Source organism: Tiliqua scincoides, chromosome 3 (genome assembly GCF_035046505.1).
Source record: "Tiliqua scincoides isolate rTilSci1 chromosome 3, rTilSci1.hap2, whole genome shotgun sequence".
In the NCBI taxonomy this organism is placed as follows: domain Eukaryota; kingdom Metazoa; phylum Chordata; class Lepidosauria; order Squamata; family Scincidae; genus Tiliqua; species Tiliqua scincoides.
Genome location: NC_089823.1, coordinates 113170793 through 113187199, shown reverse-complemented (window position 1 = coordinate 113187199; position 16407 = coordinate 113170793). Strand labels below are relative to the sequence as shown.

The 16407-nt window shown below is 42.2% G+C and overlaps 1 protein-coding gene across 2 annotated transcripts in view; it reads left to right on the top strand.

Moving 5' to 3' along the window:
• SLAIN1 (SLAIN motif family member 1) overlaps positions 1-16407 on the top strand; it is a 55010-nt gene that overhangs the window by 27097 nt on the left and 11506 nt on the right. The window contains exons 3-5 of one of the 2 annotated variants that reach the window (XM_066621866.1): positions 5696-5845; positions 8449-8598; positions 12937-13284. In XM_066621866.1, the coding sequence (XP_066477963.1) occupies positions 5696-5845; positions 8449-8598; positions 12937-13284 (648 nt within the window). Of the gene's footprint in view, positions 1-5695; positions 5846-8448; positions 8599-12936; positions 13285-16407 lie in introns of those variants that run through there. The other variant, XM_066621867.1, reaches the window with a different exon arrangement.

Below are 16407 nucleotides of genomic sequence, written 5' to 3'. Positions count from 1 at the left end.
TACTATTTCATTTATAACCTGACTTTTACAAAAAATATCCTGGGTGGCTTACATAACATCAGTGTCATATGAACAAGGTATAAATACAACCTAAAAAATGGGAATGAACTAAGCAGGGCCAAACAGCAGTTAAAAAAAATTACACCGCAGTTTTAACAACTGCAGAAGGTTGCTCATTATTTATATGACTTGGTTGCAGTAATCTTTTTTAATTCCACCCTAGGCTTTCTCCCTGGGAATCTCACATTGTTAGGAGGAATGATCTGCAAAAACATAACGGTTCAATCTAGACATGGCCCAAGATGTTTTGGTGCCTTAAGTGGAAAATCCAAGTGGTGCCCTCCCCTGCCTCAGTGGTGGTAATACATTATACAGGCAAGCTGTTCCCAGGACCCTCTGCAGATACAGAACTGCAGTTGTGGGGAACCTTGTCTCTGTGGCCCTCATGCACCCATTAATGTAGTTTAGAACCTTACCACAGTGATCTTACTTAAAACAGGTCGCTATAAGCATTCAAGCTTATAGTGATGATTGCCAGCAACCTGAATGCTTGAAAAGACTCTATTGCAGTTAACAGGAAGCAGGAAGTTAACTGCTTCCTGTTGACCTTGATAGTTTCTTCAAGCATTCAGGCTGCTGGCAGCCTACTTAACATCGCTATAAGCTTGAATGCTTATAGTGGCTGTATAGAAGAATGCTTATAGAAGATTCATTTTCTAAACTATGTTAATTTTTTGGGGGGGGGTGCCACTCCCCTAATCCACAGATAATTGAATCCTCGGATATGGGGCCTACATGTACTAAATAACTGGCATTCCTTTTAACAGCATCACAAAACATGCCACTTTGCCTAATGGTAAGGTGACACACCAACTGGTTGATGTGCAGTAAAATACGTTAAAATGGCACTGAGGCAATCTATCTTGTTTTTCCATTTTAGCTCCAAGATAAATTCATTTACCCTAAATTTTGGCTGTATTGAGAACATTAAATATCAAGCAGTCTCTGAATTTGGCCATGTGGCAAACTGCAGCTATCATTGCTATTTAATTTATAACCTGACTTTTACAAAAAGTATTCCATATTCCAACAAGTGTCTCCATAACAGCACTTCCTGCAGAACCAAGATTGGGGGAGGGGGAGAGTGCTTTCCACTGACTTAACAGCCTGATCCATCAAAGTTCCTGTCAGAGGTGGCTTCCGAACTTAGCACAACCTACACAGAAGAATATCCAGAATATACATAGAGAGCAGCCCCCACAGTGAATCTGCCTCAGCTACCAAATACTGCTTAAGAGATAATTCTGAGCTTCAGTAAGCTCATGGTACTATTTTGTATCTTGCCATGACTTTCTGTTCAGTATCGATAATCTATATTAGTAAAAATTTCCGAACATCTTGTCTCCATTTCTTCTGGCTCCCTTTCTTCTCTTCTTTCCTACCACTAGGAAACGACTATTGGCTACCAATGTGCAAACAGCTTGTTCATTCATTTTTGTCTGTGCATGGAATAAGGCACTCTGGTGGCATGCACAGATACTACACCTTGATGTGGGTTCCCAGAAGAGACAACTGTTTATAAGATACTAGAATAATCATTCTAGACATAGTGATACAGGCCCTTAATCTTGTTTCTGTCTGGCCCAAATGTCTTTGTAAGTTATATTTTCATTTTCAAGCTGTCATGCTTGAGCTGCCCATCAGTTCTCATCAAGTGTTGCCAGAAGTCGGTGTGAAAAAGATTTTTATATTTTTGGACTGCTTCTGTCCTTGTAAGGGAATGTTTTTTGTTGTTCTTTGGTTGTGTTTTTTGCATTTGCCCATTTTAATGAAAATTCATTAGATGTAGGGTGAAGATGTGGTTTTGCCATGAATCCTTTTGACTTTCTTTTGTTCATGCAATCACAGATTAACATGCGTGTCAAGTTCATGCTTCTAATCAGGATATAATTTAGATCAGATCAGAACACTTCATTGGCATCACAGACAACCAATAAAACAAGCAAAAACCAAACCAAACCAAACCAATAAAATAGCCTTAAAAATTCACACATCTTTCAATTCATTCAGAGCTGCTCAAGACATACACAATTCCCCCGTGTACAGCTTCTCACTGACTATAGCTCATATATTGTAAAGATCATGGGTAGATCTTTGTAGATGATCTTTGATGATCTTTGATCATGGGTAGATCATATATTGTTTGTTCAGGGTAGAATTTAATAAACTGGATGTTTGGGATAGATTCATTGTATGAGAATTCTGAGCTTTGGGCAGGCCTTGAGATGCCTGTGTTAGGGAGGGCCTTGGTACTTGAAACAGGAACTTTGTGATATGAGGCTAGGATCTAGGTTCTCTGGTCTTGGAGTCCTCTTCAGAGAACTGGATGCCCCTGCAATTGGCAGGCAATGTGAATTTGAATTGGCTAGGCCAGGTAAAACAAATTACGAAACAAAGAGTATGACCTTCTGCCCTTGCCTAGTCAACAGTATGCTAGTTTCTGTTGTAATCCCAGCCACAGCATTTAACTTTGTGGGCCCTGGGCTGGCAAATGTGTACCCTAGGCCTGGATTTTCATATAGAATACCAGCCTGACAGGTCAGGGCGTGGTGAAGAAAAAAAAGCCAGCAAATGTATTCAATATTCTTGTAAGATCAAGAATATTTATTATGATTATTTTTGATATCTTTGCAAACGTATAGCAGTATTACCAACAAAGGCACCCTTATTGCTGAAGCAAAGAGATTTGTGCCTTTGGCTTTCATACCAAGTAAATAGACCCATTTAATTGTTGGTGGTTATTTACTACAAAATGAACATAAGTAGTAAACTGGCCAGAAATATGAGATGACAGACAGTTCAAGTTGCATTTGTATTAAGGGGTATGGGTGATACATTTCCACCACCACCTTCAAAACAATATAAAATTGCTCCAGGGCGGGGACTGAACCTCTGCTAGGAACAGCTGATGCCTTGCTGTTTTGAGAACCAGCATTTTTGGCTCTAGAGTAGATATTAACCTCCCTTTTCCATTTCTTTTGCCATAGATACGGTGCCCTTAGCGTGGTTCTTACTGTCAACAGCTGCAATAACAGTAGCATTGTTCATGATGGGTCATCACACAGTAGTTGTCATTGTGCAAAATAATGAATGCTTGCTTGCACTTGCATTCTTGACCGCATCTGTGGGTGAGAGCATGCGGGCCATTAATTGGCCTTGGCAAATTATCAGACTGTTACAAAACAGCATCTTGTGCTTGGTAAGAAAGTAGAACCACAAAGGCCTTTTCGGAGAGAGTTGTTTTTGGTCTTCAGTGGTGATTTATAATGAGAAGTACAAAATGTTGCTAATGGTTTTTTTCAACTACAGGTATAGCTTTTCCGTGAGTTTACTTCTAGGATGGGAGCTGCGTGCATCTTCTTAAAATAAATTTTACACTGTAGTCCTTGACTGACACATTCAGGCATTAAAGCTGGTGATGGGTTGATCCTGGTTTGATTTCAATCAAGCAGACCTGTACAGATTGTGAGTAAGCAACAGAAACCAGAGGTTTCTCAGTGCCAGGAGCAAGGCAAGTCTGGTGGTCTGTGCTCAGCATGTTGGGTCACACTTTGTGCAGGCCTGAAATAAAGTATTTCCAGCTACAATGATATCCATATATGGCATGTATAAGGTTGCCATTTCAGAGCAAAAGCAATCAGCAATAAAAATGATAGAAGGAGGAGGATGAAGCCCATCATGTTCTTGGGCCTGTGATCCTTAAGAATAAGAAACAATTTTATACACACACACACACACACACACAAAAACACTTGAAAATAGTGATAGATGTCACTATAGGTTGTCAATAGATGATTCAGCAGGAGCGTTAAGAGGGTCAGGTTGTACTTGGTTTTATTAGGAATTCTGAGGTATAGCACAGTGACATCACTTGTCTGGGGTGGAGCTTGTTACTGGACAAGATGCAGCAACATCATGGGTCAGGGTTGTTCAGCTTCCCCTAAACCTTGGCTGGCTTCCAGCAAAGTTGGCACCAGTGAACTCCTTCTTCTGTGGTCTAATAGCAACTTCATGGGCATGATGTGAGAGGAGACAATTAAATATTCTCTCTCCATGGTCTTGATGCTGATGTCCCCCTCCCCCTGGATATTTACTAATTAACTACTAGCAAGCTGCAGAGCCACATTACATGTTCAGTGTGCCATGTAGTTTGGTCCTGAATTGGCCACTTAAATCAAGGTGATGAGCAATCGTAGGTTGACTTACAAATATCAATTATGAAGCCTCCTTACATGTCAAGCATGAGGCGGGAAGGCAGGTAATGATTTTGCTCCCCTCTTAGAAGACTGGCTTGCCTTTGGAGGGTCCTCTGAGCATAGCAAAGGCTGTGAATGTCCATCTACAGCCTCTGCCAGGCTCAGACTGAACCCTAGAGGTTAAAAAAAGTCACTTCCAGTTTCATGGAGAAACCAGAAGTGACATTTTTTTACCTCTAGGGTTCAGTCTGAGCGGGCAGAGGCTGCACTGGGTTTGGAGGACTCCCCAGACCCCTGCCCTGGAGGGAGTGCACACGGGGGGGGGGCATGAACCCAATCTATGGTTAAGTGAATCCGCTGATACAAGATCTGCTGATATCCGCCTCCCATATTGCATTCTGGTGCCCTGTATGGGAAATTTGTTGTGCTGGGTGGTGCTGATTTTATTGCAGAACCTGAGCTGCCATGATTTCTGTGATAAAATGCACTTCTAACCTCTGGAGCAGTCTACTGAACAAAATGGGCCCATAGAATGCACAAGCTGGTTATTCCTGTTCTAGCTTTTGTAAGTATGTATACGCACTTATTTTGGGGGCATAGAGGAAATCTGTCCTTCTCTTACGGTATCTTTTCTGAAGAACATTTGCAATGTACATAAAAGCACCATAAGCCTTGCCCTGTGATGCTACGGATGTGATGTTGATCAAATGCTTTTTGATGTTACATATTTCATAGAAATGCAAGATGTCAGCCTGTGCAGATCTGCATTTAAAACATTCATGTTTATGTAACTCAGAATTTCATGCTAGAAAAGAAGAAATGTTTCTGTCTGGTGGCTTAAAAGCTTATGAAAGGGATTAAGTTTGTTTTTAGTACTTGGTAAGTGCAACGAGCGAGTCTGTCCTGTACTGTCCTGTGGCTTAACTCTCAGCTCTTGTTATGTCCCAATTAACCAACCTCACTAATAGTCTGTAAAAATGTTAACAGTAACCATTCGGTAAACATTATCTGCTCCTACACTGGTTGCAGCAGTTCTCAAATTTTCTTGTGTATATTAGTTTGCATTCATATTTAGTATGTGAGAGATAAGCGTATACACGCATTAACTAAATAAAATGTATTTATATGTATTCCAGTTTTCCCAAATTCAAGACAATTCCCAAATAACAAGACAAATATGAGAGTGTATTGGAAACATGACAAAAATTTAAAAATATTATGTCACAGAATGCTCTGAACCTATCCCATTTCTGCACATATTAAACTTCTGCTCTCCCGCACATGTTAAGCTTCTGCTGAATATTTTTTTTCCTTGCCTGGAGTGAACAAGACAAAGAAATAGGTTGTTTGATTCCCCCCTCCAGCTATTCTCTAACAAACCAGCACCCAGTAATTCCAATATATAACCTGAATTCTTTCTTTTCTATGTCCATTAACAGCAAGTCGATGGCGGAGTCTCTTCTCTACATCTGTGTCCTTGGCTTTTCCCCATAGCCCTGTTGCAAGGCTCACTCCATATAGCAATGGCATTAACACTCCCGCCTTCTCTAAAAGCTTCAGTAAAGCAATATTAACACCTGAAAAGACAGGTAATGCCTTCTTACTAACATAGCAATGCAATAAGACTTGCAGTTAATTCCTGTTGACTTTTGTTTCAACCATTGAGATGTTTAACCCGTCACTGGACTGCAGTAATGTGTGGGCCAAAGTACAGATGTGACAGGGCAGCCAGGTGTGTTGAAGCACATGTCTGCCCCATTCAGGTATAAAGCAGGGAATGGTGGTCGGGGCTATTGTTTTACACAGGAAAGGGTGTAGAGGTGTTGGTAGCTGCTCCTCCCCTTCCCTTGCTTTCCCTTGGTGTACTCTGTTGCTTGAAGGAAATTGTCCTCTTCAGTTTGCGGTGAAAGTAAATAGATGACTGCTTCTGTCTAGTATAATTTGGCCTTTAGAGCCTGAGGGTCTAAGTCTAGACCTAACTTTAAACACTACATGTTTTTTTTTCTGTAAGTAAAAATATTATTATTCTTTTCCCTCCATTTTGCATACTTCCTAGCATCAGTTTAAAGTTCCTTGATTACTGCTGGTATGGAGAGTTTGCTTCTCCTGGAACAAGCACAACTCTTCCTTCATTACCACAATGAATAATGGGGAATCGATACCTATTATAACCTCAAGTTACAATGGCCTGCACTAGGCCAACACTTCTAAGTGATGACTGGGGGGGGGGGGGGAGTCCTGTGTATTCACTGGATACCAAATCCTTCCATTGGAAAGTAAATATCTTGGAATTACATTTGGACCTTGGTATCTACTGGGGATATATTCCCAGATCCTTCATGGTTACTGATTTCTGTGGATAATCAGATCTGAAGAGTGGCCTGGCATGAAAGGAGAGGCCCAGCCCGAAAATAAATGCAACCTCCCCCTGCCTCAGGAGGCCTGCTGGAACCTTCTGAAAGGCACTTGCGGTTTGGTGAAAAACTGGAAGTGCCTTCCAAATGCCTCTCCTGCATTAGCCTCCCTGTGCTTCGGAATACCTCCCAGACATGACTGGAGGGCACTTCTGGAGATCATGTGAGGCTCTCCAACATGGGTTGGCACCCACATTGAATCAAATCCATGGATGCGGAACCCACAGATAAGGAGGACCTACTGTAATATTGAAGGCAAGGTGTGTATGAACAAAAAGGTGACCTGGCATACAGAAGGATTATCATCAGTTAATATTTTGCCCAGAATCCCATTTAATGCAGAGGAGCACTAACCTTGAGGTAAGAGTGCTTTGTGACTAGATGGGGAAACAGCAGTTCACAAGGCTGCAGGACAGATCGCTTTTGCTTTGTTTGTAAATCTAGTGTAACTGCTACGGTTTATAATTCAGACCAGAGCAGAACAAGTATTGTCAGCGCAAACTGCACAGTTTGGTGTGGAATCATCTTTCATGTAGAGTAGTGCAGTTTTATTTCACAGTTTTACTTGCTGGTTGAATCCAGTGGATTCTAGATCTTTCCACGTTAACAATACCAAATTCTGCACCAAGAAAGTGCAAACTCCACATTAAAAAAAAATTAAGCTTTGTTTTGTATAATGTTGCGCAGTGTATGTTGCACATACACACCGTGCCATATGTTTCATGTGGCAGGTGCATTTTTCAGAATTTGCCTTTTTTAATTAGAGGAATAGGAAGGCAGTAGAAGGAGACATGTGAAAAGTGGTAGTCAGAACATATGAAGATACTCTGGGGAATGTGGAAAAAACAATGAGCCATGCATAGGGTGGACACACTCCTGCAGCCCAATCTTACTTAACTCCCCATATGGCAATACAGTGGTGCCAGAGCTGCTATCACTGTATCCCATCGAGGTGGGGGGCAGTTCTGGCCACTGGAGGTAATATTAGTTTCCTAGTCCCAGGAGCCATTATGTATGGGTCAACTCGAACCTACACCCGCTTGATTGCTGGCAGAAGTTCAAGTTGGTTCATGCAGGTGGATCCCAGGTGGACTGGGAAGGAGGTCAGGATTCAGTGTGTGTCACCGCTGCCAAGCCCACTTCCCTCCCAGACCTGATCTGCCCCCGTCATCACCCCGTTCCACCCATCCCTTCTTCATTTAACCCCCCCCCTTCACGGGCTTGCCTGCTTGTGCAGGGAGCCAGAGCTCCTCCACCAGAAAGGCTCTGGCCTTTCCCATCCACACTGTGATAGCATGTGCCACCAGAGTGTGCTTTATGGCTGCTTTTCAGCAGACAGTTCTGCCAACACAAAGAGCACATAGAATTGGGCTGCTAAAGGCATTTGCAGATACTGCCTGCATGATTCAAATTCGCCATGGAAGTTAAAAATTTCATTGTTAGTAAGTGTCATGGAATTCACAATCCCCACTGAAATATCCATTTTGTTTTCTGACCATATGGAATCATACATTCAGGGCTGATAGCCTTTCTCTTCTGTTGAGGTGGAGGTGTTCATGCTACAGAACTGACCTGCTGCTGAATTAGCTAAAAATACTTCTTAATGGGCAATCATAAAAACATTCTGGATGTAACAGAAAATAATAGTCAGGTTTGTCATACGCTTGCTCAACTGTAGCTTCAAATGCATGAGCTTTATGTGTAGCTTTTAAAACTGGAAGCATCCCCTCCTTGTTTAGTACCTAAATGATTTATTTTCGTATCCTTTTTTTTTATAGGTTGCATTTCTAGGACATCCCCTCTTAGCCCCCAGTCATCAATAGACAGTGAACTGAGCACCTCAGAACTGGAAGATGATTCCATCTCAATGGGATATAAACTGCAAGACCTCACTGATGTCCAGATCATGGCACGGCTACAGGAAGAGAGTAGGCTACCATTTTTTATGCTCCCTTTTTACTTTAATATCAGGAAAAATGCTTACATACAGTGCTGTTGTCGGAGAGGAATTTAAAAAAAATAATAGATTATTCCATTCAGTTCTGGTGCTCTTGCAGTTGGGTAGCGGCAGGTGGATTTTCCAAACATCCTGGTATGAAATCTTCAAATGCAATACAGCACAGTTGGCACAAGATGTACTGCAAAGAAGAGGAGCCTAATGAGGGGGCTAAGTGGGCTCTGGGATAATCATACACATAAACGCTAAATGCCATCTGTCTGTTTTCCTTGAAAGGCTTGAAAATTGTGATCTGCACCAAGAAAGTGTCATTCAGAATCCCATGCCATATGGATAAACATGGTTAATTTTACAAATGCTGTTCAAGGATCTTGAAATTCAAATTCTAAGGCCTCCCAATCTTCCCCTGAACATTAAGCTACTTCATCCAAGGTTCCATGACATAAGAATATCTAAACCAATTGCAGATACAAGGAGCCTTGAAGCCTCAGCTGGAAAACCGGTGCCAAAGCATCAGGAGAAATTGGCATCAGGACAGTGGCATCGGGAAAGAGGAGGCAGGCAGCGCAATAAAAAATTGCAAGAGTGAAAACTAAAAGAGAAATGCAAGATCACTGGGAGAATTTCAAAAGGCACTCAAACATGTACTCTCTACAATTTTGTCACTCTATCTTTACAGTTACTTGTGGTGTGTTTGCACAAACAGATAATGCTCTGTAAACCTGACAGATTTGTACTAGAGAGTGGGCCAGATCTTGCTATTTGGAAAGTGAGATCAGGTGTACGTAGGGTGGTTCAATAGAGTATTGGATTTGGGTATGGGAGAACCACATTCACGTCCCTGCGCACTCATGTTGAAAACTGGGCCAGATTGCAGCCAGTTCACTCATGCATGTATACCACTTGATTACTCCACACTTGATAACTTGAAACTGAATGGCGTGGACTGTCTTCATTTAACAGCTCTGCTATAGAGGAGTTATGAAAGTTCTGTCTGTGCCATTTGATCGTTGATGTCTCATTCACTGTAGTGCAGTGAGGTACATCATGTGTGAACTATCCCTCAGACTAATATATTTTAATGGCACAGAAGAACATGAAACATCGCCTTGATATAAATTATTTCATCAAAGTCATGAATAGGCAGACAAAAATATCATAACTTTTTAGAATTATGATTAGCTTGTTTCAGACATGTATAAAAACTCCCCCAGATACAAGTCCCCAACAATATATGTACCATTCACCTGTTGAAAGTTACAAAAATTGTGATGAGGAATAGTATATAAAACTAATGTCCTGGCTAACTCATCAACACCCAGCCCAAACCCCTGGACCTAGAAACATGAAATTTGGGAAGTATATTCCTTCCGTATAAGGACCCACTAAGAAGGGATTTTGCATCTAAGAAGCATCTGTTTTGCTTCAGAAAGATTGTGGTGTTCTCATGACATGAATGCAAGATGCAAAACTGTGGGGTGGGGGAGAACAGTTTCTTTGGGTGCTATCCTAACCCCTTATGTCAGTGCTTTCCAGGACTGACATAAGGGCAACATAGCTCTGAGGTAAGGGAACAAACATTCCCTTACTTTGAGGAGGCCTCCGTGAGTGATATCCAACTACAGGATGCAGTGCATGTCCCATTGGCACCGCTATGCCAGTGCTGGAAAGCACTGACATAAGGGGTTAGGATTGTGCCCTCAGTCTATACATTTCCTAGTAGTTGATTCAACATTACTGTCTTCTTTGTTTTAATATTTCCTTGTGTGTAAACTTAAAAAAAGCCTGATATAAAAAAATTTAAGAAGATGAATCTATTTCAAAGTACTATGATGAGATGGGGTGTAGTGTAGATTGTTTTTTGTTTGACTACCAATGCCTAATAAAGGTTTTTGAAATTGAACCGACATACAACCAAAGCAAAATATGCACAGACTCTCTGCCTAAAAAACAGAACTGTTAGGGTGGGTGGGGAATATAGTTCTGCATTTAGTTAGAATGCCATGCAAAAACTTAGCCAGTTGGTTTATGACCAGCATGTCAGTGGAGACTAGAAGCTGGCATAGGGTATAGCTTGTTCTGAGACCTACTGACATCTAAATTTGTAAATTAATAAGAGAGCTAGTTCTTTGCCAAATTATCTCACCACCTCTCTTATTATAAACTAGCTGAATACCCATGTTTCGCAACAGTATTTAACTACTTAAAATCCATTTTGACTCCAATAAACTATCCTTTGATTGCAATGAAAAATTTTAATGTAGTACAACTACTCCATTTCAGGCAACACCCTGTAATTATTCAAAGTCATCGTTCCATTGAATGACACCACATTCATGTTCAGGTTGAAATTCCGTTTAATTCGAAACCTCACACTATTGTTTTTAGATTTCAGGAAGACAAATATTAAGCTTAAGTAAAAAATAAGTCTAAGCTTAATACTTAAGCTTAAGTAAAAATGTGAAATAGACCTACAACCTTTGTCTACTTAGGACCTCTTTGTAGACCGCATTGGTGGTTCTCCCCTCAGGTGCTAGGATCACCAGGCTGCTGGGTAAGCTCATTCTGGAGCATTCAATGTAGAACTGCCCATGTGAGAAGCAGTTCTCCCTCAGCTCAATCTGTGCCACCTTCAGCAATTGTCCCTGGGATTTGTTGATGGTCATAGCAAAGCAGACCTTGATGGGGAACTGCAGCCTCTTGAACTGGAAGTACTGTGATAGTATGCATGGTATGAATGACTCTCTCCCCTCCCCCCCCCCGCCCAAGCACAGCCGGTGAACACTGTGGCCTCAATGGCATTCCTGTGGAGGGCCTTTCTACTTGTCTTCTAGGATTGTTTTAGTCGTATAGGGACTTGTGCCACCTGTGGACCTTGGAATGATGTTGCTGGTACCTGACCACTGCTGCTCTCTGCAACTTGGGATTATTTTGTTTGTACTTGGCCAGTGCAGCACAGTTTACCTCGGGATTACTCTGTGCATATTTTGTTGTCGCATCCTTAACCTGTTTCCTCCTTTTAGCGTCAGTGTATCTGACACAACATTTGCCAGGAGCCTTCTTGAGAACAGGGAAGAGTGATGGTTGTGACAGGTGTGAGGCACAGTTGGGCTGAGGGAGGGGATGGTGTGTTGGACAGTTCCTCAGGTTCACATGGCGGGTACACATTGAAATGGCCCCTAAAAAGATCCTGCGTAAAGCATATCTTCCTTGAGGGGTGACCATCAGCATTGAGACTCATAGAGCTCACTATTTGCAGTAAATGTCGAAGTCAAACTTGAACCAGTTGCCTAGCTGCCACCAGCTCGCAGAAACCACCATAAGTAAAGGGTTGGGAAATGTGAGTGAAGTACTCATTGGAGTTTTTTTAGTTGACCCCCTTGCTGGAATGGGACATGATGGAGAACTCCTCCCAGTTGTCTACCACATGCCTCACGATGAGCTCATGCACCTCCCTAGCCATTAGCTGAGTGTCCTACATAAGATAGGAGACAAACCAGTAGGCTCCATCTCCTGTAACAGGAACAATAATGTGAGGCAGCATCTCCCCATTAATAATTAATCAAATGTCATACTGAGTTAAACTGAGGGACCCTGAGGGACCCTCAGGTGTTGTTTTCAGCAATGACAGTCAAGAGAATGCCTCCTGTGAGGGAAGCTAGAATGTGCCACACAACTCTAAGCAGAACAAAGCCTGGGAATTGCAGAGTAAACAGTAAAATGACTGTCATTTTCTCTTATTATAGTGTTTCAGCCCTTTGCCATACGACTTTAAAAGGGTTTAAGTTGAAAGGACCGACCTAGCCTCAGTTGCCATTGACACTACAGGCCTCTCTCAGGCAGTAGCATGGGGAAAAAGCCTGTCAAGCCTAAGTAATAGGAAAACGCCTTTGACTTAGGATTGGGCCCAACTGTACTATCACAGTACTTCCAGTTCAAGAGGCTGCAATTCCCCATCGAGGTCTGACTTAGGATTTCCTCAGTCAGGAAATCTCTGTTGTGTGTGTGTGAATGTATAGCTAGATATATAGTAATGTGTCCTCATTAGTAATTTCATATTCTGATGATAATGGCAGATATGTGAAAATTCAGTCATATGATTTTCCATCTTACATAGCTGAATCTATCATCAGCCTCATTTTTGTTTCCACATATCTTACAAACGTAGGAATGACTCTCAGGACTGGTCCAGAGCCTATCAGATACTGTATATTATAGAAAGTGACTCTGACAAGGATGGAAGGTGTGGTTTAATTAAGGCTGTTGCTCACATAGGATACTACAATGTCATTTTTCTTACACTTTTTAGGCCTCAGGCAAGACTATGCCTCTACTTCAGCATCTGTATCAAGAAACAGCTCTAGTATCTCTCTTCATTCAGGCAAGAAAGGGACAAGCAGTGACCAGGAATTTGATCGCTATAGCCTTGAAGATGAGGAAGAAGAATTTGATCACCTGCCACCCCCACAACCTCGGCTCACTCGCTGTTCCCCATTCCAAAGAGGAATTCCCCATTCACAGACTTTTTCCAGTATTCGGGACTGCAGGAGAAGCCCAACTTCCCCATATTTTCCTTCAAATAATTTTCAGCCACAACAGTATTATTCTCCCCAGGCCCAAAGTCCTCTTGAGCAGCAGCCAAACAGAATGAATGGAGGTAAGGTTTATTGTTTTACTGCTTCACCACAACCAGTGCTAGGCTGGTTATACTCTGCAATTCGAGAACTCGCTATGATTCGTATTAGTAATAATAATGATAATGTATACCTCTTTTCAACAGTTTTCTGACTGGTGGATTCTCCCCTGACATACTACAGAATCATAGCATGTTAGAGATGGAATACATGTTAGAGGTCATCTAGTTCAACCCCCAGCTCAGGGATTTGATACTCTCAGAGGTCACTCCAGGCAGTAGTCTGGGGGCTAGAAATGTGTTTTGTCATTCAAGCTGACATTCAGTGCATCATCAGGTTGTACAACCACTAGAAAGACCAGTAATGGCTTCATGGTTATGGAGTGCACGTCAGTTGTCATGACTGAAAGGTGTAGCATGTAATATGTAACACGTGTGGAGTATCATCAGGGAGGGATTCTGTCTTGTGCATCTACCCTCTGAAGTTCAGTTGGTGGTGATGCATGAGAGGACCCTTTCAGAAACAGGCCACAAATAAGGCCTTGTATTGTGTAGCTATATCTCTCCCTACTTGTATTTTGCCTAATGTTGAAGACCTGGCTCTTTGAACAGGCTTTTTCTAGGTTTGCTTAATTTGTTGTTACTCCTTATGGTTTTGTTTTAATTGCTGATGTCAATGCTACTGCAAATTCTTTGTCTTTTTGATTGATTTTGTAAGCTGCCTTGGGTGATTTTGTAAGCTGCCTTGGGTTCCACGTAGGAAGAAAGGCAAGGTAGAACTTTTAAAATAATTCTGCCCCCAGCACATTTGCCCACCCAGATTAGATGAGTTTTAATTTCTTCTAAACCAGGGGTCTCCAAATTTTTTGACCAGAGGGCTGCATCAAATGTCTGGCATGGTTTTGAGGGCTGAAAAAAAATTTAAATATAAAATTTATATAAATAAATTAGAGATGGAACTTAGATGTGTGAAGAAATGAATGAATAGGCCATTCATTCAACCTCTCTGGCCCTTAGAATACCCTCCAGATGCAACCAGAGCATAGTTCCAGTCATGTTCGGCAAAGTGGGCCAGGGGCTTTCAGGGGAGAAGAGGCTGGCCACAGACTGAATAGAGGCTTGCTGCGGGCCGTATCTGGCCCCCGGGCCAGGATTTGGAGACTCCTGTTCTAAACCATAGATCAAGCAGATTTATTTTTGAAAGGAAATTTCAAAAATTAATTTGACAGTAGGCATCTACTTGCATCTTAGAAACTTTTTCTTTTTTAATGAATAAAACTGTCAGAAAACTCTACCACACTGTGATTAAAATTTTCCATGATTGGTAGAGGCCAGATTTGACCAGCCAGTCATCCCAGTCTGGACTGACCTCGAACCCTCAGTGCTGGTGGCAGAGATAAACACCCAATGCACTACCATTGATGGTGGGTAGGGGTTATTCCAGTATGGAACTTTGCACAAGGGCCTCTAGCACCCTTCATGCACCTGACAGATCAGGATATATGGCTGTGGGCTACATTTGGGCAGCTAGATCACATATTGTGCAGACCTGGTTTATGGTTCATGGTTCCTGTTTCTGAAGTTAGGGCAGAACAAGTATGGTCATCAACATTAACTGAACCGAGTGTGTAGCTCAATGTTTTTCTGAGGCCACTTATTGCAGCAGACTGGTGGATTTGTGGATGGCACTCTGCTTTGCAGGAAATCTTCCTGCAGCTGCTGATCTTCTCATTAAAGAAAAAGTCCAAATGAGCTTCTGAGGGACCCCAAGGTTCTACAGAACACATTTTGAAAAGTCTGCAGAACTTCTGTAGCCTACTCTGAATGCATGACTCAAGTTTCATTTCATGGATTTGTTTATCTGGAGTGTTTTCTCTTCAGGTCCTGTAAGAAGGGTGTGTAATATCTGAAACAAGTGCCTTAGGGCCAAGTCTTATCCAACTTCCCAGCCCTGGTGTAGCCATGCCAGTGGGATATGTGCTGCATCCTATGGTGGGAGGGTAGTTATGGGGGCCTCCACAAGGTAAGGGAACATTTGTTCCCTTGTCTCAGGGCTACATTGCAGCTGCATGGGCACTGCAAAGTTTGATAGGATTGGGTCGATACTTTGTGCCTATTTTAGCTTTTTAGATTTTGGTTTTTTTGTGTTTATTGTATGAGAGATAGTTTAAGTTACCTTACTATTCTTTGAATCATGTGGAGGTGGTAAGGTGAGCTCATTTTTCTAACCGTTTATGGAAGGAATGCAAAAATGAATGTGACTGACTTGTGCTTTCCTGTTTCAGTGCTGACACATACCGAAAGTATTTTAGTTATTATGTGACATTACTCATGCAAAAGATGCAGAAAATTCTGAAGCTCTGTTCTGAATCTTACTGAACCCAATCCAATCTTTTGATAAGACTGAGCAGTGAAAAGGTCTGCCACAGAAGGCAGGATATGGCCACAGTCCCTGTATTTTGTGTAAACAGAAGTTTATATTGACTAGCCTGGAGGTCATTGCAGTTGCCAAAACAAAGGGGGAATACTCCCAGGAATTTTCATGAGACTAGTTATGTTTCAGATAAAACTCCATGGGTGCCTGAATCTTACTCGGGGCTTGCTGCAGCAGATTTCATAATCCACTGCCCTAAGTTCTGTTATGGTGGTTCGAAGGTGTGCTGCCATAGTGCACTCTGGAGCAATTGTGATCCTGGCCCCTGTGCTACTTGAGGCCAGGACCTCAAAATATCACGCCCCTCCCGGTCTAGAAATGTCACTTCTGGTTTTTCTGAAAACCATAAGTAACATTTTTAGGCCTTCTGAGGGCCGGAGAGGCCATGTGCAGCCTTCCCAGCCCCCAGCATGCCGTCGGAGGCCTCCAGAAGACCTAAAACAGTCATTTCTGGTTTTTGGCAAAAAGCGGAAGTGACCTTTTTAGGCCTTCAGAAGGCCTTCTAAGGCCCTTTAAAGAGGTCTAAAGGAGAACAAAAGAAAAAAAAAGAGCAGTGGGGGAAGGGGGATCAAGGTGGCACCCCCTGCCAAGTGGCACCCCAGGGCATTTTTCTCCCCCCCGACCACCCCACCAGGTATGCCCGTGTTCTAGAGCTGCTGATGCAAATGACCAGAGGCTCTGCTCTCTCTGGGGAGAGGAGGAAACAGAGGTTT